Source organism: Bubalus bubalis, chromosome 4, assembly GCF_019923935.1.
Source record: "Bubalus bubalis isolate 160015118507 breed Murrah chromosome 4, NDDB_SH_1, whole genome shotgun sequence".
In the NCBI taxonomy this organism is placed as follows: Eukaryota; Metazoa; Chordata; class Mammalia; order Artiodactyla; family Bovidae; genus Bubalus; species Bubalus bubalis.
In genome coordinates this window covers 64,533,242-64,556,097 of record NC_059160.1, presented here as the reverse complement: position 1 = coordinate 64,556,097, position 22,856 = coordinate 64,533,242, and the positions used below count along the sequence as shown (strand labels likewise).

The 22,856-nt window shown below is 48.1% G+C and overlaps 2 protein-coding genes across 4 annotated transcripts in view; both read right to left on the bottom strand.

Annotated features, from left to right (window-relative positions):
- Nucleotides 1-550: 550 nt before the first annotated feature.
- PIP4K2C (phosphatidylinositol-5-phosphate 4-kinase type 2 gamma) lies at nt 551-12,505 on the bottom strand. 2 transcript variants are annotated; one of them, XM_025283840.2, is made up of 11 exons: nt 12,230-12,502; nt 9,241-9,338; nt 8,474-8,570; nt 7,957-8,100; nt 4,763-4,909; nt 4,536-4,574; nt 3,847-3,960; nt 2,886-3,153; nt 2,616-2,719; nt 2,329-2,428; nt 551-2,009 (listed from the first exon to the last, which is right to left on the bottom strand). In XM_025283840.2, exons 1-10 carry the CDS (start codon nt 12,401-12,403, stop codon nt 2,348-2,350), a joined length of 1,266 nt encoding a protein of 421 aa, XP_025139625.1. In that variant the 5' UTR covers nt 12,404-12,502; the 3' UTR covers nt 551-2,009; nt 2,329-2,347. The 2 variants fall into 2 exon arrangements, with proteins under 2 accessions (XP_025139625.1, XP_044797495.1); XM_044941560.1 differs by lacking the exon at nt 4,536-4,574 and having other exon boundaries at nt 12,230-12,505.
- Nucleotides 12,506-14,703: 2,198 nt separating this feature from the next.
- Nucleotides 14,704-22,856, bottom strand: part of KIF5A (kinesin family member 5A) — a 29,140-nt gene continuing 20,987 nt past the window's right edge. Inside the window, exons 23-30 of one of the 2 annotated variants that reach the window (XM_025283837.3) lie at nt 22,715-22,819; nt 22,153-22,173; nt 19,817-20,033; nt 19,449-19,602; nt 19,054-19,136; nt 18,613-18,640; nt 18,041-18,155; nt 14,704-17,016 (exon numbers count right to left, since the gene is read on the bottom strand). In XM_025283837.3, the coding sequence (XP_025139622.1) occupies nt 18,077-18,155; nt 18,613-18,640; nt 19,054-19,136; nt 19,449-19,602; nt 19,817-20,033; nt 22,153-22,173; nt 22,715-22,819 (687 nt within the window). In that variant the 3' untranslated portion in view covers nt 14,704-17,016; nt 18,041-18,076. The remainder of the gene's footprint in view (nt 17,017-18,040; nt 18,156-18,612; nt 18,641-19,053; nt 19,137-19,448; nt 19,603-19,816; nt 20,034-22,152; nt 22,174-22,714; nt 22,820-22,856) is intronic. The other variant, XM_025283838.3, reaches the window with a different exon arrangement.

Sequence of the window (22,856 nt, the reverse complement as noted above, 5' to 3'; positions counted from 1 at the left end):
AACGGTCAGAAGACCTCCTTGGCCAAACAGTACTGGATGGATTTCTCAGACTGGCAACAACCTCTGCTGATCCACCCACTTTCTTCACTCCCTCTCCAAGCTGGATGGCTGGTCACGTCCTTCTTTACTTTCCCAGGACCCTGATGTACTCTTCCTGTCCTCCACACAAAGGACGTCTTTCCCAGGAAGCCTGGGGAAACACTGGATTCCTTCTCCTTTAGCTCATGTGTGCTTGGTGCTGTTAAAGACTCGCTCACCTTTAGAGATGTGAGTGTGATCTAGCCCAGAACCCTGGGGAAAGGGGGGGGAGGGGCACATCACCTCATTTGTCCCTGGCCCCCCTGTAGCTGACTCATGCAAAACTGGGGAATGTCTTCCATTCCCATGCACACTCCTTGCCACCTTTTAAGCTCACAGCCATCTATCTTGAAACCCACGTCCTTAGGGACCCAACATCTTAAAGATCAGAGTTCTTTACTTGTCACTACACCCGTAAGCCCAGGCTTCCAAAAAAGAGGAGTGGGGGAGAAAAAGAATTTCTTTGAAGGAATCTGAGTTCAATAATTTATTTTCCTTATAGTGACAGCAATGGGAGTAAATACACGAGATCTTTTTATTAATAAAACAAAAAAAGATGAAAAACAGAAGCAACAAATGAAAACCATAATGCTTATGAATACATCAGCCAGAAATGGGTCAGAAAACCCATTTCTAAACAAAGTTGCTGGTGTCATGGAGTTTTATTGCATTCAACAAGGGAAAGGTAGACAGTGGAATGAAAAAGATCCATGAGGCTCCTGACAGGAAAATTTTATAGGGGCTCCAATCCTCAACCGGGGACTCCTCGTTACTTCCTTTGGAGAAGATGGAGGGGCAGGAGGAATTCTCCTTTATGACCTCATGACTTCTTATGAGACAGATCAGTCCAGTCAGATACAGAGCAGAGTCTTTGTATCCCTAGAGGCCACTTGTTGGTGCCCCATCTTTGTGTTCCAGAGAAATGCAGAAGCCTCAGGGGAGATGCAGGATCACAAGAATGGCTGCCTGAGCCCCAGAGGAATTGCGGGGAAGGGAACTATCCCAGCTCATCAGGGTCCATTGCATTCTGAGAATATCATGCATCAGCTCAACTCTCTTTGGAGGGGGCTGGGTGACTGAGTTATGGCTCTGACTCCTCTCTGGGGGTGGAGAGTGAAAATGACAAAGAGGGCCATCTGTCCCCTGGGAGACACAGTAGCAGTTAAGATGGACAGAAAAGAACAGAATAACAAATCCAACTGGGAAAGGGGTTTGAGAAGGGGCAGGGGAGGAAGAGGCATACTTCCGGGGAGTGGAGGATGCTCCCCCATGTGAGACTTCCATTCTCTTGAGATGACCAGGGTTAACCCAAGTAGAGGTATTCCCTTCTGCTGGGACTAAAACCTCTGGGATGGCTAGACATGAAGAAAGGAAATTCAACACAGGGAGTGAACCTTACACCCTTGGCTCATCCGTCCAGCCTCCAGAACTGACCACACCCCCACTGAAGGGATCTGGCCCTAGGAGGGATGTGAGATCCTGGTGAAGAGCAGCAGCAAACAGCTTCAACCAGGATTCAACACTGTGGCCATCTTTAGTGGGGGTAGGTGGAGTGACGGAAGAGTTCGGAGTAGTCAACGCTCAACAGAGACTTCCAATTCCCTAAATAATCACAGGAGTCCTCATAGGTCCCACCTCCACAAGCTGCCAGCCCACCAACCACTCTCCCCCAGCTGGGTAAGACTGGCCATATCCTAATGTATGTGTGCATGCTGGCACCCATGTCTGTAGTGTCTTGAAAATCTTCCATCCCAGGGCCTATTAGGAAGGAAGCATGCCACAACGAGTTCTATAAAGTTATCAGCAAAATTCAGATACTCTTAGTTCATCCCACACAGCAAAGTGCATCCAGAGTAAGTTGCTTGAGCCAGGTTCATCTGTCCAGTCCGGTCTTGAAGATGGCCAACAACCCCCTTCCCCCAGCTCCTCCTCTGTTATGGAAAACAACAGGACATTTTACAAAGATCAAGGCACTTGGGAGAGAATCGATAGTAAACACTCTAATGAAGCAAGCGACTTGGTGGGGAAAGGAAAGAGGGAAAGGAGAAAAGGGAAGGAAGGGGAGGGAAAACAATGTATCAGTATTTCTGAGGGCCAAGAAGAGCCTACTCAACAAGATGGAATTATTTGGATGGAAGCAGACTGTAGCCTGAAGTTAGCAAAAGAGGAAGAGAAGTTAGTGGCCAAAACATCCACAATTCCCCCATGCCTCTCAGACCCCAACCACCGGACACACAGAGCAGCAGTCACCATGAGGTCAGGCAGTCTCTTAGGCAAAGATGTTGGTAATAAAATCCAGGAATCGCTTAGCATATTGCTCAGGATGGACAGTAGAGATCTCTGCCCCCGCCTGTGAGAGGAAGGTGTGGAACAGGGTGTCAGTCCCCACAGCCCTCCCGGGCTTCCTGCCCTCCCCTTCTTCCCACTCCCAACCATTTCCATACCCAGCCCTTCATCCTTCTGCCACCCCACTGCTCTGGCACAAGAGGCTCTTGAATAGTCAAGACAAGAAAGGAAAGGCTTCAGGGAACCCTCACCCCATGCTTGACAGTTTTGGCTGCGTGAGCTGCTTTCTTCTTGGCATCATACTGTGTCAGGATGTCAATGAGGCCCATAAAATATACCTCCTTCTGAGGGGCCCCTGGGGAGAGAGACCAGCGATGAAGACCAAGTATAGTCCCAATTCCCTCCCCTCAGGAACCAGTCAGATTTCTTCTGAAAAGCTAACCAGCCTCTCCATCCACCACCCTGGTCTGTCCCCCAGGGACTACCCTCCCTGCCCTTAAAATTTCCAGACTCTCTCTCACCTTCAGCACTCCGGATGGCGTAGACATCAATGAAGGATTCAAACTCTCCAGGGCCCAGGGGCCGGTGGGAATGGATGTAGCCGCCGATACCCTCAGGGGAAGTGCCATAGGAGCCCACCGGAGCGGGAGGCCCAGTAAGGCCACAGTCCCCATCCCCCTCTGACTCCTCCTCCCGCACCGGCCCGTCCTCCTCTGGCTCAGAGCCCCGAATGATGTCGTGGATACCCAGAAGAAGGCTGTAGTCCATGATCTTCAGCTGCACTAGGAACTGAGACCCCACTGGCAGGTCAGAAGCCCCAGGTGGCTCTCTCCATTCCCATGTACCACCCTTATACCTCCCTCTCTGACTATCCAGGGCCCTCCTGGGGAAAGGAAGTGTAAATACGGAGGGTTGGGAGCATACCATTGCCCTTTATTGCCTAAATATCCTGGTATCTCAGATCATTGTTTTTTAAAGAATTTTTTTAAGATCATTCTTTCAGTTCATACCAGCCACCCTCTCCAAAGGTCACCTCTAGGTTTTCATGAAAGTGAAAGTTGCTCAGTCTTGTCCAACTCTTTGGGGCCCCACGGACTATACAGTCCATGGAATTCTCTAGGCCAGAATACTAGAATGGGTAGCCAGTTCCCTTCTCCAGGGGACCTTCTCAACCCAGGGATTGAACCCAGGTCTCCCACATTGCAGGTGGATTCTTTACCAGCTGAGCCACAAGGGAAGCCCAAGAATACTGGAGTGGGTAGCCTATCCCTTCTCCAGCAGATCTTCCCAACCTAGGAATCAAACCAAGGTCTCCTGCTTGCAGGTGGATTCTTTACCAACTGATCAGGGAAGCCCAAATCCCCTATAGGCAGAGAGCCCCAGGGGAAGGGGATGAGTTCCCTCATATTGTAAATGGACAGCTGCCCAGGGGGAAGCAAAAAACAGAAGCAAAGTCATTTCCCAGAGCACCCCAATCATCACCTCCACATCTCTCTTTAGCTTCTCTAGAAAGACTTTCTTCTCCTCTTCACCAATATAAACTTTCTGGTTCTTGTTGAGAAAGTCCATATCCTTAAGCGTGGGCAGTTCCTTAACCTGAGAACAGGTAAAGGGACATCTTGGGAACGCAGTCCTCCCCTACCATCTCAGCCAGTGAACCCTGCTCTATGTAGGGCTCAGTCTCTCGCTCTGGGGCCCCTAGGGGAGAGGGGCCACCCCTCTCACCTGACTTTACACTGGGAGGCTGCCCAGAGTCTGTTCTTGCCTCCAATGGTGCCCCCAGACTTAGTCACTGCATCTGTATCCCAAATCACACCCCATTACTTTCTACCTAGGGTTTTCAGTTCACACATTCCATTCTGACTTCTCTTTCTTCTTCTTAAGCACAGACAGCTGGCTTGAATGAAAGCTCAGGATGGGAGGTGGTCGGTGAGCATTTTGCTCTTGAAGTCTGGCATTTTCACCCATTCCCAAATCCAAGACAGGGACAAAAAGGCCCTTCCCACTGCCCCTTCCATAAAGTCCCTGGATCAGGAAAAGTTTACATTTCTCTTTTTTGGTGGTTTAAGATAAGAATTAATATCCAAGGATCCCTACCTCTTTATCCTAAGAAGATCCCTTTCACCTGCCCTCCCCCACCCCTCACACCCTGTCATCTAGAATTATATCACCTTCTCCTTATCGCTGGCTTCCCGGGACACTAGGGAGCCCTGTGGAGAGATCCAAAGACCAAGTCAGCAGAAGGGGCCAAAGGAACAGTCGGAACCTACCTCCTAAGACAAGTCCTCGAACTCACAGCCTTCTTTCCTTTAAAATGAATCATCCAGTGCCCTCCCTGGCCTTTCCCCTCCTCAGGCCATCAGGAGTCTCCCCTTCGGCACTCGCCTCCTCTCCTTACCTTGAGGTCATACTTCCTGTGCACAGGAAGACGGTGGCTAAACATGTTGCGCATCACGAGCATGTAGCTGTCTTCACTGTCCACGCTAACCCGGTACATCCCCAGGAACTGGGGCAGCAATGTGTTGCCATGACACTTCACAATGTACTGGGGTAGGAGGGAGGGAGAAAGCAGGAGAGATGAACAGCTCAGGGATGGGAATTCAAGTGCTCCTATTCCATAGGGAGCCACAAAACTTCACATAGACAGGTTAAAGGTCAGAAGCCGTGTGGGGCTTTCTGAAGATGCCCCAGGTTATCCAGGCAGTTTCTGAATCCTCATCTCCTCTGATTTATCCCAGATGTATAATATCTCTTAAACTGCCTTCTCTCCTTTGATCTTTATCATTCTTTGAGATGGGGAAGGTAGGTGTTGTTATCCTTGTTTTTGACCCTCTTTATTCATAGAACCAGGAGCAGAAATTACATCAACAGAATGATTTTACCTAGGCTAATATTTCTTGGTGGGCTAGATTCCCACAATAAAAACATTTGCATGATGGCCTATAATTTGGATTCCTAGAAAAATCCCCTTTTAAGTACTACCATCTCTGTGTTGCTGCCTTGCTCTTCATAGCCAACCTTCTCAGAAAATTAGTCAGCTATCAGTCCATTTTCTCTCATTCATACCTCAAACCAATGAAATCAGATTATACTCTCATTTCTCCTCGGAAATTTCTCTACTCTTCACTGCCTCAAATCCCTCAGTTGCCAACTCAAACAGGCATCTTGTCATTGTCATATTTCAACTGGCTGGTACTTGATACTACTGACCAGCCTGAGCTCCCATCACACCACTCCTCTCTGTCCTCAAATCCTATGTGGAATGAAGTAGGGCATAAATCATTAACAGCACCCGACAGCTCCAGCCAAGAAGACCCAAATGTGGTGCTGGCCCTTGGGGCTTCAGCCTCAGCCTCACTGGTCACATGAGGGTAGGCGCTCTCTAGATTTGTGCCCTGGCAAGGACTTCTGGGGCAGAGCTGGGGACCAAGGCCTGGGGGAAGGAGGAAAAACAACCACAACAGAGTCTCTGGGCAGCAGTGAACATGTGGCCTTACTTGGTCCCTATCTCCCCTCCTCTTTTCCTTCCTTGGGGTCATGGCTGTGGGTTTAGAGAGCCTGGGTAGTCTAGTCACTTGGAGGAGCAGAAGAAAAGGTTTTTGCTCCTTTAAACCTAATGGGAGAGGCCATTTGTATTTGGAAAATGCTCTGTATGTTGGGGACTGCCTGTATTTGAACATTTATTAAATCTTAGTATCCTATTCTCAACCTCCAAGGTGTATTGATAAATTACTAGTCTGTATTTTTTAAACCTTAAAACGTTTTTTATGTGCATTTCACGTCAACTTTTTTGTAGAGCTATATCAAAAACAACAAACCTGGCCTCACATCACAGTGTACCTCAGAGAGGAGCATTCTGTTATTTTTACAAGGCAGGAGTTAGTGGAGCTGTTGAATTAAACTTGGCAATCATGTTAAAAAAAACCCATCCCTTAGCCTCTTTTATGGACTCTTTACTTGCCTAAGTTTCTGTCCTCAACCTTCTTTTCATTTCACTCTACATTTCCATAATCTTATCTATATTCATGGTGATAAGTACCATCTACTCACCTGTAGCTCTGAAATCTAGACTATAAAGAAATCTAAAATTAGAAAGAGATTTGATTCTTTCTCCCGAACTCCATACCCCAACCACTCATAGGACATCTGTATCCGGATGAACTGTAGAAACCAGAAACTCAACACGCCTAAATCAGAATTGTCTTCCTTCCAAAGACCTGTTTCTTTTCCTACTTCCCAACGGGGCACCCAGGAATTTGGAGCCCCTTTGCCTTAATTCCTGCAATTCTCCCAAAGGTCTTCCTTTCCACCTCCACTACCATCACCCTTCCAGGCCCATGTCATTTCTCACCTGAACTATAACACTTAACTCCTCACTGGTATCTCCACTCTCAGTATTTCCCCTCTACGATCCATTCTCTAAAATTCTGACACAGGGCTATTTCTAAATGACATATACATCACTCTGCTGCAAACCACCTTTCAGGATAAAGCCCAAACTCTCTGTGTGGCTTATAAAGCCCTCACTGCCTGGCTCCTGCCTAACTGTCCTTACCTCAATACCGCATCCTGGTCGCACTGAATTTCTTGCAGTTCCGCAACATCAAGCTCATTCATGGCTCTGTGCCTGTACAAGTGCTGCTTTCCTTTGCCTAGAGTGCTCTCTTCCACCATGTCCAATGCCTGGTCCCCACTAGTCATGCATGAATCAACTCTAGGATACTCCCTCTAAAACCTCTCCTTGAGCCTGCCAGATACACCCCTTGCCCCAGGTGAGCTGGGATGCTCTTCCTCTACCCACCCAGAGCATTCTCCACATACCTCCACTGCCTGCACACATCGTGCCGTGTGTTTAACTAATGCTAGCTTACCAGTCTCTGCCATTAGAACAAGAGATCCTCAACGGCCACGGCCGTTTCATTCACCTCTTTCTTTACTGTCTGACATAGGACCTAATAACAACAGACATAGGTTAGCTGTTGAATAACCAAAAACTCTTTTAGAGTCTTTCATTTATTCCTTGCTCATTGATTTTGGTGAGATTTTCCTTCAGTAGAAAGATATTCAGGTCTTTTTTATTCCCAAAATATTCCAGAAACTTCATATTCCAAATTCATCTGCTCAGACAGAATAGCTTCCCTAATCTCACTTAGGGCTGGTTATGATCATGGCTTCTTCTCTCCAACCTATCCCAATGGTACAATCACCGTGGTTTTCTCCCCAAACTGCATTTATTCCTGATAGTACATTTGATGTTGGCACTTTGTCTAACTCTGACTTAGTCTGAAATTTATACTTTGCTATTCACGTACCTGTTTTTTTTTTTTTTTCACGTACCTTTTTGTATCTATCAATTCACAGTGGCTTTAGATTAGAAGCACCAAATGAGAAGGAAGATGTCTAAACTCTTATTTAATCAAACACAAATAGGTATGCGAAGGCTCTCTTTTTGAAATGCCTTGTTTTTCAAAAACATGATGTTGAGTGCTATAGGCTATAGGGAGGAAGAGGGATAGGAAGTCTCCCAAGTGCTCTGAAGCTGAGCTATGAGTAGGGAGGGGAAGAAAATAGTGAGGCTGAGAGAGGTCTGACCTGGTGGTAGTTGGACAGGTTGCTATGCATGTCAGCAATGTCCTCACTGGATACTTCTTTGATGACCAGAGTCCGATCATAGGAAATAAGGAAGCGACCATCACTGCCTTCACTTTCAGTTGGGGGACTTCGGGTAAGGGATACCTGGGGACACAGAAGAGGCTAGGAGCTCTTTTCCTCCCCCTTTATATATAAATGCATAGGACAGTGGTCAACTGAACACATTTGAAAGTAGATAAAACCTTGGCATAAGAGGATGAAAAAGGGTTCTAAATCCAGTGTCCATATATAGACTGAATGAAACGAGCAGCAAAATTTTTAATGCATCTACATTTCTCCCCAAGGACAGGCTTTATACCTTTCTTCAGATTTTTGAAGATGCCTAACCACAGGATAGTAATGACCACAAAAAGGCAAATAATACCTGTGAAGGTCCTCATTTCTCCAAACATTACTGTCCCAAGGAATCCCCTTGTTAGGGAGAAAGGCCTACCCTTTCCCCAAAATGGACACTCACCAAGTAATCCTGGTCATCAATACCAAATCGATCACGCAGGTTCCTGAAGACTTGGGGACAATATTCTTTGAACTTGAAATGACTGGGCAGATTTTCCCTGCAATAGGGGTTTTAAAGATAAGAAAACAAAGTAACAATATTATCTTACATTTATAAAGGGCTTGACAGTTTATAAAACACCTTCACACATATTATCTTATTTGATTCTCATAGAACCCATGTGACATCTTTTATAAGTGTGTTATTCCCGTCTTATAGAAACAGAGACTGGCTTAGGGTGGCTGAGTGACCTGCTTAAACCACATGACTGGTAAGTGGCTTAAGTAGAGCCAGGATCTACTGCCCATCCAAACAGCAGCATTTCCCAAATCTCAAGCAAGTCCGAGACATCCTTAAATCAGCAACAGGTTTTGAATAGTACCTTCTGATATTAGGAGGGCTTATAGGATTCAGGTAGTTCTTTCAGGGAGTACCTCTCAGAAGCTAATGGTAATGACTACATGTATTTACACTGTAGAATTTTCAGGCTAGAGGAGAGGAAAACTAGTACAAGTAGATAAGTGTGTAGGGAACACTGGAAATTATTTTAGTGGTTTCTTTAAAAAATACTGCATTTCTGCATTGGGAAGAAGTTTAAGCAATAAAGTAAGAACTTGTAAGTTGCCTTCTAAATCTAAAACCTTCAACTCATTCAACCTTAACTCTTAAAATGATTTCTTCTCTTTTCTAGGAAGGCTGACAAGAGAAGAGCAGGGATTCCCACATACCTGTGGAAAAGGTGATTGTTGACCTTGATCTTGGAGCTAGCCTTAAAGTCATCTGGCAGCAGCATCACCGGGGGAGGCACCTGGCTGAGCTCATTGATCTGATCAGTCAGAATAAGAATGGGAAGGCAGTGAGGAGAGGTGTGGAGAGCTACTTATACACTGTCTGGGAAAGAGTCAGAAAAGGGTCACTGGAAGGACTGCTGCTGAAGCTGAAGCTCCAGTATTTTGGTCATCTGATGCAAAAAGACGACTCATTGGAAAAGTCCCTGATGCTGGGAAAGACTGAGGGCAGAGGGAGAAAAGGGCATCTGGGGATTAGATGGCTAGATGGCATCACTGATGCAATGAATATGAACATGAGAAAACTCTGGGAGATGATGGACAGGGAGGTCTGACAGGCTGCAGTCCATGAGGAGATGATGGACAGGGAGGCCTGGAGTGCTGCAGTCCATGAGATTACAGAGTCGGACACAACTGGGTGACTAAACAACAACCAACTCATTCCTTTAAATACCCTGGTTACGCATATGCCTGACAAAGGTGAGTATATGCTGTCTTCTGCTGCCCAGCGAGGCCTGCAGCAAGCAACCCTCACACATGGCCCCTCACACTCCCGCCCCCGTGGAACTTCATGCTCACAACAGTCATTTTATATTAGGCAAACTCTGTAAGCAACTCTGGATTATTTTTAAAGCTGTGAGAAATTCTAGAAAAAAAAAAAAACCCTCAGCAGACTCAAGACATTCAAGACAAACATTTCCATGCTCCACTGGAAACAAAACAAAAGATGTCTTCAAAGTACAGAGAGTTAATGGGACTCTGAGGGGTCAACAGCAAGAACGAAATGTCCATATCCTGAAGGAGGCATCTTCTTACAAACAGGATCTGTTCTTCCAGACCACTCTGCCCCAGTTCTCTGAGTAGGTCCCCACCTGCCTGCATGTAAGGTAAGAGAAAAATTTCTGAGGGAATGCGGGCAGGCAGAGGATATGAGCTTGTTTGTTCACTAAAGTAAAGCCAACCCACAGCCCAAAGCATGCAAGCACCACATGCTCTCCTCAGCCCCAAGAACCAGCAGTCTGCTAATATCAGGGTGGAAAGGGGGTTCCTGTACCAAGAAATGCTCAGGAGATGTGCTTTCTCCCCAGTGACTAATAAGGGTGCCACAGTATCTTTCACGCAGCCTTAGTAGTCCACTTCTCACTTGACTCTAACCACTAGTTTATATGAGCTCCCCACCTGGGCTGTGAGCTCTCATAGGGACCAGTTCTCATCATCTACATCTCTCAGGTGACTAGCACAATGTCTGGCACACAGTGGTCCCCAAGTGTTTATTAACCGAATAAATGGATGCCTTGCCTTTTCTTACTTGATCATTCAACAGAAATTCAGTCTAACCTAAATCCCATACGCTGCCATGAAAAACCAGCTCCTCTCATTCTCAGTAGAAAAAGATAGAACATATTCCTCCAGAAAAAAAAAAAAAAGAAAAAGAAGCCACTAGAGATTTCCAGCCTAAAATTCAGCTATAGTTCTTCATGGCCCCCTCCTCGCCACCTGCTGTTAAGCAGGCTGACTCATCACTAGGACATATGTTCAAGGAATTTCTCCATTCCAGACCCTTTAAGTAAATGTGTGCTGGCTGGAGGTGGGGTGTTGGGACTAAAGTAGACATATTTAGGGAAGCTGAGGCAGGTCTTCTGTGTAATTTCCCCAATCTTTATCAAAGGAAAACCCTCCTTCTCAAGCTTCCCAAAGGGATGGATGGATGAGTAATAAGAGAGGAAGTCCCACCTCCATTAGCCTTGCCCATACCAAGTGGTGTAGACTGAATACTCTCCGATAAGACATTACCATCCAGGGACCTGGGGACTACAAATGCAAAAGGGAGCTGACAGACCCCATATAACTTCCTAAGCCCCAAACTAAGAATGACAAAAACTGTATTCTTCCCCATCCCCTTCCATCTCCACAACACTATATGATGGCTGTAATACAACACTCCATATGACTATAATGTTTCAAGGAAATTGAATTTTTAAAATTCTGGTGTCACATTCAAGATCACTGCACTTCTCCCACTCCAGCCATGAGAGACGGGAGGGCAATGGCTGTGCTTTCTTCACTTGAGGTATCTTGAGGAACCAGAGATGCGCTGGCCTCTCTGGTCTCCTCCTGATTCCCAAGCCGACCGTCTAAGCAGCTCCCTGATTCTAAAGTTCAGCACCATAATGTCCACCAGAACTCCTGAGCCAACTCTTCATTCAAAGATGACCCTCAGTTACATCAAATACCATTACTCCAGCCAGCAAAAGGGTGCAGGTAAGACCAAAGGCTTATACACATCAAGTGCTGACTGAGTGCAACCACTAGGCTCAGAGCAGGGTAGCCTCCCTGAAATGCTGTACCTCTGGAAGGGAAACGGACATGCAGGATTAGAAGATCCAGGAAGCCTGGAGCTTCCCCTCAGAGCCAAGGTTCCAAAGTCAAGGAAGGCGGCTGGAAAGCAAGGTGCAAAGGAGAGTAAACAAACAGTTACTTCCTTTCAGTTACTCTTCCCGCTCCCCTTCTACGCGCACTCTCTCACCGGGGACCTCACCGCCACCAAGCTATTACAGTCACTCCCTCTAAAGTCCTTCCAGATGGAGCCAGGTCCCGGCCGGGCTCCGTGGCCTGGGGCTGAAGCTGGAACTGACTGGGAGGAGGCAGGGAGCTGGATTTCATGCGAAGAAGAAGGAAACAGAGTGGAGGAGTAAAGGGCGGAGGAAAAGACAAAGCCTACGTTAAAATAGAAAAAAAAAAAAAAAAAGCTTTACAGCAAGAAGGTATGGTGGGGAATACACCTGAGGGTAGGTGGGCAGGGACCGGGACAGCCTGGTGGAAAAGTGGCAGCGCGATGGGCTCCGGAAGCGGGAGCCTGGGAACAGACACGCCCGGAGGAGCTGAGGGGTTAGGACAGGGCCACAGCGGGGCCGGGGCAGGGTCTCACCGAGTGGGCTACGCCCCACAGGAACACGCCCACCAGAGGGTCGGCCGCCCGGAACACCTTCACCTTCTGCTGCACAAAATGCTTCTTCTTGGTTTTGGAGGCGAAGCCGAAACCCGCGCCGGGGGCCGCTGTCGCCGCCGGTACAGCGGTCGGCGGGACCGAGGAGGACGCCATAGTCTCCCGGGAACCCGACCGAGTGGAAGCTTGAGCCGTCTGCGATGCGGGTTCCCGACCCCGGAAGCGGCGCTCACCTGCGCCGCCGTCACGTGACCGGAGGCTGGCCCGCTGGCGCGCGAGCAGGGCGGGGTAGGTTTACTCCGCCCCCTGTTGGTGGCCCGCGCGCCCAGACGCCTGCGCGGTGGGTGGGCTCACCTGACGACGGGAAGTCGCGCGGAAACCTTTTCCCTTGAGGGCTGAGAGCGGTTCGCGAAGCCTAGACCAGTCATCCAGGCGTTGGGGTTGCTGCTTGGGCTAGACCGATTTAACCCTATGGTCGAGGGCATCGTAGCTTTAAAGGGGCCGCTTTCCAGTTTTGCCCAGTTTCTAGCAATAACCTCCCGCCTGAGGCTAACCTGAAAACATTCGTTTAAGAAGTAGGAGATCCCTTAAGTGGGTTTTGTGCTTTTAGAAAGACCGCTCAGGCATCATTATGGAAGATGACCAGAGTATTGCAAAAGTCTAGGCACAAGGTGAGAAACTAAAACAGTGACTATTGGGATAGAAGGGGATGGCCTCTAACGGTTCAGTTTGATGTTAGTGTGTAAAATTCATAGTGGACGTGGGCTTTGAGGGAGAGGGAGACACTGAGAATGAATCCCGGGCTTTTGCCTAACAGTGTTTGGGGCACCTGAGGGCAGCAGGACATCTGGGCCCAGAGTTCAGCAGAATGATCTGGGCTGGGAATACGGGTTTAATTTTTGTGAGGAATCTGTAGGCGTGAATGACAACTCTAAGGAATGTCCAATGACTGAACCCTGGCATAGACCAGCATGTGAGAGGCTAGTGGGAGAAGACTGAGAAGGGGTGGCCAGAGGAATAAAAAGGGCTAGGAGAGCAGGGTCACAAAAGCCAAGGGAGTTGAGTTTCAAGAAGGAACGAATGGAGAGCAGTGTCAAATGTCCTGGAGAGGCGACGCAAGACAGTGCAAGACAATGGGGAAGTGCCCCCTTGTCTCTGGCAACTAGGGGCTTTTATTTTTCTTCTTAGTTGGTGTGTTATGCAGCATAAGGAATCTCAGTTCCCAGAAGGGGAATTGAACACATGCCTTCTGCAGTAGAAATGCAGAGTCTTAACCACTGAACTATCAGGGGAGTCCCACAACTAGTGGCCTTTGGGAAGCACTTTCAGCAGAACAAAAGCCAGATCAGGATGGGCTGAGGGATGAGTAGGAAGTGAGAAAGAGGGGAGGGAAAGCTTAAGACTTTTTCAGGAAATTTGGTTATGAGAAAACCTGGCAGGGAGTGTCTTATAGGGGAAGACATGGTGAAACACACTTTTTAGGGAGACCTTACCAAGGAGAAGAGTCAAAATCATTAAAATAGAAGTTAACAAAGAAGATGCAAACTGCCCAAGACTGCATCACTTTTATTTTCTCTATCGAGTCTGTGTAAGTACCTTAAGAAAGAATATCTAGAAGGGCCTTGACTTAGTCCAGAGAAGGGAGATTTATCACTTGTCAGAAAGTAGAAACAAAAGGGATCTGTGTAGATAGAAGTGTGTAGGTGTGTGTGTTTGGAGGGGAGGGAATGAAGAATTTCACACTCCATCACCTTAATTTACCCTTTAGAACAGACAAAGTTGTTGCCTAAGAGAGGCGAGTAAGAAGGGGTTTAAGGAGGAAGGGTTTCAACCAGTTGCTCTGGGAAGTGGGAGAGAAAAGAGCGGAGATACACAGAAGGAATGTTAAGCCAGCACCAAGGTCTGGGTTAGCTCTGTGGCTCTTTGTTTTTAACTGCCCCAGTGTTTTAGTTGTGGGGTTTTCTCTGTTCACCTCAGAAGCTTTTAAGTGAGAGCACGGACAACAGGAAGGGATGTGCCCTGGAGTAGGGGGTTAGAAGGGGGGACTGTGGTGAACAATCTTGAGCCTAGAGAATTGAGCTCTTGGCAAGGGAGGGATGGAACTGATGCTGGGGCTCACGGTGGTCTGTGGGAGAACAGGAAGAAAACAGGATCCCATTGTTGTTAAAAATTACAGAAAACCTTGATAGGTGTCCACCAACATTGAATGGTTGAATAAATTATAGGGTGAGTTTGTGGAAAAAATATATGTATATTTTTTAGTGAGGTAAGCATGTATATTGACATGAAAAGATCTCTAGGATATATAGTCAAGTGGGGGCGGAGGGGAAACCTGCATGTAACTATATGGAAAAACACCTGGAAGACTGTCATAATGTCCCACACTGTCATAATGCCATCACCTGCAGGGAAGGGAGGGAGACTGGGGAGGGATAAAGATTTACAACACCAGAGAGTCATCACTGAATTTATTTTATTTTAAAGATATCTATGTACATCAAGTAAATACACACGGGGGTTGGTGCGGTTTGGTTTGTCGTCCACGCTGGCATGCAACATTTTGGCAGAAGTGAGTGAGCAGGCCAGGTGCCCCAGGTGGAGACCCTGGCTCTCTGAAAGGAAGGTGGTGAGGGGGTGAGGGGAGGGGAAGGAGGAGGACGGTCGAGTGAAGCTTCTGGTGAAGGCTTTGTGTGTTCCTTATTTACGTAAGTGAATTCTATTTCCCTTACATCTTGCTCAAGAGAAGGCTGCTCCCTCTGTCACCTCTCTCCTCATCTGCCGGACACATTCACATTTTCTTCTGTGTTTGAAGAGAATCATTTGGTGGCAAGAGTACGTAAAACCCACTGGAGTCTTGGGGGCCCTGCAGGCCAATATGAGCACAAGTCTCCAGGTACACAGGAGTCTTCCTTCCTCTTCACCGGGGTCTGGAGACGGCGTGGCTCACTGACCCCACTCTTTCCCTCCTTGCTTGGGACAGGGGAGCCAGATTACATCCCTTTCCTCTGAGCAGTGGTTTCCAAACTACTCTACAGGAACCCTCAGGATCTCTTAGGACCATTCAAGGGCTCCTCAACTAATGAACCATTTCCCATCAAACAGTAAGAATGCAAAGTGCCCAGCTCTGCGTCACTTCTAGTTACTCTTTATATCAGGGTTCTATTATAAGATTGGTTCTGAAAAACATTTGAATATCACCGCCTTGGATTTATTCCATACCCCTCTGGTATATTTTTTTCCCTGCATTCCTCTAGTTGCTGAAAGGCCCAACAGGTAAAGGGAGAAAGGACGTCTTCCCTTGACGGAGTCATGGGCCACGACAGCCTGTATTTACCAGCTGGCACTCACACTGAGCTTTCTTTCCTGGTTAAGAAACTAGGTGATGGGTGGTCTGCTACCCTGTTCTTCCATCCCAGATAAGACAGGCTATCTGGACTCTCTCCTGATTTGGACTGGCTTGTGACCTCCACTCTGCATCCCTGCAGTTACCTGGAAAGCCCCCTTAGCACCATGTGGTAGGAAAGGATATGAAAACAAAACCATAATCCTGTCAATTACATGGGAGCAGGAGAGCCCCCCCGCCCCCCATATCCCAGGTCCAGCCCTTGGGCTCCTCCACCTCTGGAAAAGCTGCCCTGCCCCTTTCTTTAAAGTGCACTTAATGCCTGATAAGGACATTATAGAAGGAATTCTTGGGGAAAAAAAATTTTTAATGTATATCATCAGGGAAAAGTCAGGCTCCAGTCTGAAAGGAAGGCATTTCGAGATAGCTATTTTGCCAATGAACTGGAAGCCCCCACACCAAAAGGTGGAGACGTGGAAGAACATGCAGCCCAATATGGGACAGAGAAAGGAATCCAGCTCATCACTGTGGCAAAAAACACTTAGGAATTTTCCAGCCTGTTTACCCCCAAAGCCAAAGAAGCAATCCTACTGCTTCTGCTTGGCTAGAACTATCCCTGTGGACAGGTGAGCAACCATCTGATAGACTGTTGGGAATAGGTTGGCCTCCTTAACTTTGCAAAATCATTTTAAGCAGCTTTGGCTTCTAGTCAGGAGCTCTGGGGTAGAGAATGTCAAAAGGAGTTTCAGGGAGAAAGGGAAGTGGTCCCTTGAGCAGTCCATGTTCTTGGTTTTCCAGGGGGAATAGGAAGGAGGAGGCAAAAGGCAGACTTCAAGGGGCAGAGGTGCACACCCAGAACCCCTCAGTTCAGGTGAGGGGTGTCTGAAGAAAATTCTCTGTATAATTTAAGCAGTCCTTCCATCTTATCCTCCTCTGTACTAAAAGTGGAAGAGGAGGGAGGAAGAGGCTATTTCTGTATCTTATGATGCTAAGACATTCTTCTGCTTAAGGCTTTGTGTGCATGCGTGTGTGCGTGTGTATGTGTGTGTGTGTTGTGAAGGATCACAGCCCTCTAGCTCCCATTTTCCTTTTTTAATCATCTCCATGACTAACACCACTCAGTGTGAGAGACGCATATAAGAGAGAGAGAAGAAACACTGACCCTCCTCCCTATGGCCCCAAGTGAGGAGGGTATACTATGCTTAGAAATTGCTAAATACATCATTAGATACTAGAGAGTAAGACAGAGGAGAGAGACATAGCAGCAGCTTTTGATATATAGATACAGGGCACAAAGAGATACAGAGTAAGAGAAGACATCAAACATAGTACAGTCGAACAACAAGGGTTGTTGGGGAGGGAGTTAGTATCAGAGACCACAGGTTTGCAGCATGCTGAGAGAAGAGGCCTCAGTCCCTCTTAGAAACTGGGGAAGAAAGAGAAAGAAATTGTGAGGAACGACCTTGCAGCCTGGCTACTGAACAGGAACAGGGTGGCATCTAGGCCAGCTTGGGTTTACAAGCTGTTTGTTTGATACCAACGACCAGATGCCACCCTTCCAAGCCCCTGCTCCTCCACCCCCAGGCCTTCCCTAACTCTTCCTCCCCCATTCCTACTGCTTGCTTCTCATGCCTTTCTGCCTGTGTGTGTGCCTGGCCTGTTATTCTGGAAAACCCCTGGAAAGGGCTCAGCTTGGATGCCGCCCAATAGGTGGCCATGATCTCTTGTTTCTTATTCTCCAAGGATCCAAAGTGGACAATAAAACAGGATCCCAGTGCTTGGTTCTGAGCCCTAAAGCAGCCCTGGTGAGAAACCTGGTGACACAGGAGAACCAGGAAGGTGCCTGCGCTGCTAGGAGAGCACAGGGGACAGAGGCGGGGAAGGCTTGAAGGTAGGCATATACAGTTTTCCACCTCCACTGGCAAGATGGGAGGAGAGTGGATCCAGCAGCTAGAGGAATAAAAGGTAGGCTTCCCGGTGCATTTCCTAAAGCTTAATGGTGATATATACAGATAGGAAGAGTGTAGGACACAGAGCTCTTCTAATTGTTGCTGTTGTTCAGTTGCCCAGTTGTGTCTGACTCTTTGTAACCCCATGGACTGCAGCCTGCCAGGCCTCCCTGTCCCTAAGATCTCCTAGTATCTACCATTAATAGATTCGGTGTCCCTTGGTGCTGTAGATGGACAGCACCCTTCTGACATGTTGCAGTGACCCCTAGTGGAAGAAAGGCAGTACTGTGGCTACCAACCATTATCAAGGCAGGAGGGAGGGGCCCGTGTCCAGGGGACACTGGGCAGTTCCCATGTAGCCCCTAGGAGGGGATAGCAGGAGTTGATGGACAACCATTTAGTAAAAGTTCTGAGATGATTAAAAAAGCGGGAGAAACAAAGAAGCTGAGGGCAAAGAAGGAAGCAACCTGAGACTGTTCAGAGGAAGCGGCCTGAAACTACCTGAAAGTGCAGGTCTGCGGCAGCCCCTGTAGGAGATTAGCTGGCTGCCGTCTCTTGGTGGAGAGGGAACAGCTTGGCCTGGTCCTCAGCCTCGTAGCCGCATGGCAGGTCACTCCTGGAAGAAGAGACCCAACACAATCACAGCATTGTCAGCTCCCGTATAAAGGACAGCATTCCTGTCACTTTGCTCTCTCAGCATGCCTGTGAGGTAACCAAGGACAGCAACACTGGGCAAATCAAGGCCAGAGAGATGGAGCTGATCTGCCCAAGGTCACAGAGTTCCCCAACACAGGAGAGAAACCCAGGTCATCAGACGTCCACGGCGGTTTTCCCCCTGCCCCCATAGCTGCAATGGCGAGGAGCCACAGGGCGGACTGGAGGAGGGGACAGTGCCTACACAGAGGCAGGGGAGTGACTGGATCTCATGGACAACATGGTGATGGTGAGAGTGGCTCTCGTTTCCTCCTCCTCTCCCCAAAGGCTCTGGGAACCCCTAAATTGGGCACAAGGGAAAGGTAACCATTTCTTCTGTTCTCACCCAGAGAGCCCAAGAGCAGTGGGGACTGGCGTACCTATTGTCATTGATATCTGTGGCATTTCCTGTAGAGATCACCGTGCAGAACACAGGATTGGAAGAAGGAAAAAAAGAGATGTGTTACAAACAATCTCCTCAAACCCTCTCTCATCCTAACTCCTTGAAGAAAAAGGTAAGAGTCTTGGGAACATAGTTGCCATCTTGGTCTGTGGCACTCTGTCTTCAACCACTGTGAGCTGCATCATTATTTTGTTTGACAAAAAGTCTCCCTGAGCCCTCATAGAGGAGAGGAGAATGGAAGGGAAGGGGCGGGGGAGGGAAGGGACTGGTGGGGACCGGCATGTGACCCCACTTCTAAAAGCCCAAGACCCTAAAGGGCTGCACAGTGTTTGAGCTGTAGGCACAGGGTCACTTATTCTGATACTTTCCAGTTTGCCCTGGGGATCCCAAAGGCTGGTTACCCATCTTGTTCACTCACCATTGTCCATGTTGGTCTTCTGGTAGGAAGTCAAGGGGCCACCAGAAGATGTGGCCCCACTGCTGGTACAGGAGTTTGCGAAGCTGGATGGAGAAGAGGAGAGAGATGCAACATCTAGTACCCACCTTCCACTATTCCAAGGACCACTGATCCACACTCACCCTCAGGGATGGAGCCATCCACCCTGCCCCCAGGACCAGAAGACAACAAACATGGCCGAAGATTAGGAGGGCAGATGCCCACCTTCTAATCAAAGGTCTGAAGTTGAGAAAGGGTTAGAAATGAAGCTACTTAGGAAAAGAATTGAGTCCCACCCAATAATTAACCCAATCTTATGTCTTATAAGGTGCAGAGAGCCTTGGGTTGGGGCTCCGCCTATGCCCACAGTCACTCACTACATATCTGAGGTGGAACTAGGTGCGGCCTGCAGGTACAAGTTCTGGTAGTTCTGGAAGAGGCTGTTGGTGTAACTGATGCACTCGGGGCTTCGGGTGCCATAGGGGTTGGTGGGTGAAGATGCCGGGTAGTGGCCAGGCCGGACGGGTTTGGCTGCGGCAAAGAAAGGAAAATGACCGTGAAGAGACCACCTGTCCTCTGCAGTCACTCTGGGTCCCAGAGCTACAGTTGAACTGAGTTGCTTATAAGATAGTAATTCACTTTCTACTTTTTGGGGCGGGAGTGGTGGGGTGAGGCTGAGGTGGGGTTGCTTAACACCGAGGAATTTGCCAGGATCCCCCAGAGTGTGATCCCATTGCCCACTCACCAATCTGGGCAGAATGGCCCCGCTTGCCAGAGCTCTTGTACCGCACGGCCTCCTTGATGCGGTCCACCTCCTGCTGGTACCGGCGCTTGTCCTTCATGGCACCCTCCTTGGCCTCCTTCAGTGCACCCTCCAGGGCCTTAACTCTCTCAGCCGTAGCCCTAAGTCGTTTTTCCAGTTTAGGAAGCTCACAACGCAGATCTGCATTGTCACGTACCAGCTGTGGGGTGAGCCCCGGGTCAGAGGCCGGGAGAAAGGCAGCCGAGGACGAGGTGCCCGAGTTGGGGGTGGGGGTGCGGGTGGGAGAGAGAATACAGAAAAGTCCCGTCAGGGAGGCAGATGCCAGATGTCCTGTTGTCTCCTCCAAAGGCCTCGTTCCCTTTACCTAACTGCTGCTCTGGAAAGTGCTTTCCTTCTTCCTTCAGCAAACAGGGGCCAGGCATTAAAAAGTTACATCGTTTTCTGAGCAGCAAAACATGTCAACTCCTCTGTAGCCCAGAACTCTTTCTTTTTTTTTTTAAGTCACTTTTTAAAAAAAAAATTCAACCAAGGAATGATGCATGCTCCAGATTAATCTTTAGTTTTTAGCCTAGAACTCTTGTGACAGTGCCCTGTTCTCGTCTCTTCCTGGCCTAAACACCACCAAATCCCCAGTATCTCACAGCTGGTGCCAGACCAACAGCCCCAGGGCAACCATGGGGGCAAGGCACCCCCCTTACCCAGAGATGGCTATGTGGGCATGCACAGGGCAAGGCAGCAAGAGCACGGTAGCAGTTTGGAGGGTGGATATGGGGCTGAGCACAGGTTCAGTGCAGTGCAGAGCAGGAGCAGAAGCTGGAATACAGGCGCCCCCCCACACATCCACACATCCACACGGCTGCCCCATAGGAAGGAAAGAAAATGTTTGAGGTCTCACAAACATTTGTGCTTATTACCTTCATGTTTGAGGATTTCCTGGGCCGGCCCTCTCCCCATTATAATTAAGCTAGAGCAATGGTAACAACTACCTTGAGGCCAGGAAGAGACTTCCTGATCTTTTTACAATGTCTCACACAATGACTGGGGGCCTACAGATTGCAGAAGGAGCCGGCCTTGGAATATATCAGGTACATCGATGTAGCAGGGGACACTGGGAGTATTGTCCCTTTCATTTTGGACAACTTACAGATCATAAACAATGTTTTTGCTGTGAAAATAACTCAGTTCAATTTGTCACAGCCTGCAGCCCTGGCTATTTAAGGTTCTGTTTAACTGAGAGATTTCTACATCTCTAGTGTTTTCCTTTCTAGTCTTGTGTCCCCTGAGTGATGAAATTAGGAGGAGTCCTAGCCTATAGGTGAGTAGTTTCTGGTCTTTGAGACTTAGAACAGAGGCATGGGGGTGGAGGGTGGAGAGGGAAGAAGAAAACAGCCTGTGATGTCCTGAAATGTGCCACAGTGCAGATGAACTTGGAGGACATTATGCTAAGTCAAATGAACCAGGTGCAGAAGGACAAATTCCAGATTACTCCACTTAGATTCTACTGAGATTCTTAAAGCAGTCAAAATTAAAGAGGCAGAAAGTAAAATGGGGGTTTCCAGGGGTTGGAGAGAGTGGGGAATGAGGTTATTATTTAATAGGGATGGAGTTTCAGTTCTACAAGATGAAAAGACTTATGGAGCGGGATGGTGGGGATGGTTGCACAACATTACGAATGGATTTAATACCACTGAATGGCACACTGCAAATGATTAAAGGTGGTAAATGTTATGTGTATTTTACTACAATAAAAAGTTGCGGGGGGTGGGGTGAGGAGGGAAGCAATGTAATATGCACTTGGAGAGGGAAAATGAACACAAAAATTAAAAAGAATGGCAAAACTGATTACAAATGTTTTTTCTGTCTTTTAACTTTTCTATAATGTTGTCACACTGTTTGATAATAAGCACAGGAGAAAAGATGGTAGTAAGGCCTTCTGCAGGTCCAAATAAAATAAACCCTGTGCACCATCACTGGGCCACAGCTCTAGGATTTTTTTTTTTTTTTTCTCATTATTAAATAAGAAGGTGTCCTGGGTATTGACTGTATATGCTGGGTATGGCACTGGGAAGAAAAGCTGAAGCTTTGGTTTAATGAGAATATGAGCATAAAAGGCATTTTAAGGTGGATTTGAAAGGACAGGAATGAAGAATAGGTTAGGGTTTATTCTCAGAATTGTTTAAAGAGCCAGCTGATAGTGTGTTGCACCGGTCTTCAAGGCTCAGCTGTATGGCACTAGGAGGGGTTACCTGCTCTGTGGGCACCAAACATTTCCTGTCCTGACTCCTTTGGACTGCCCCTGCCACCTCCCCACCCCATACCTTTGAAACCCAGTCTTCCACCTAAGGAACCGCAGCAGCAAGGAGGGGGACAGAGAGGCAGCAACTTAATACACGGGAGTTTTCACTGGCCCCGACCAGGGGCTGCCTGGGCCATTTGGGACAACATCGTGTCATTTCTCTGCGTGCCTGCCCCAGGCCTAGGCAGATGGAGTCCTCGCCACGAGAGAAAGCCCAGCTCCCCTGGCTGCCTCTGGCTCAGTGCTCTCCACTCCGGCCACGGTCTGCCCAGCGTCCCTCACGTAGTCCCAGGCCCACGCCTCTGAAACTTCTATTGGTTTCCACCTCACCCTCCAACAACATAGGCCTGGGAATCCCACTTGAGCAGAGGCAGGTTGGGAGCTTTGGGAAAGGGAAAACAGGCATAGAACCGAGAACAGGGTAAACGTGGAACCAAATACAGCATAAAGAAGGTGTCAGTAGGAAAGGGAAGAGGGAAAGGGAAAGAGGACATGCAATAAGATTTTTCTAAATCCAAGGGCCTCTGAGGATTTAGGTATCCTAGGCCTCAAGAGTTCTCTTCACCCCTTGCCCTCGCTCTTACCTGTTTGTGAACCTTTGTAAGCTGTTCCAGGTTGTTCTCAAGAAAGGAAATCTTCTGCTTTTGGGAGTGAATCCCCCCACTGTCCTCGGGCTCCATTTCTGCACTCTGAGGAGAGACAGGGCAGGGGAAAGATATGGCCATC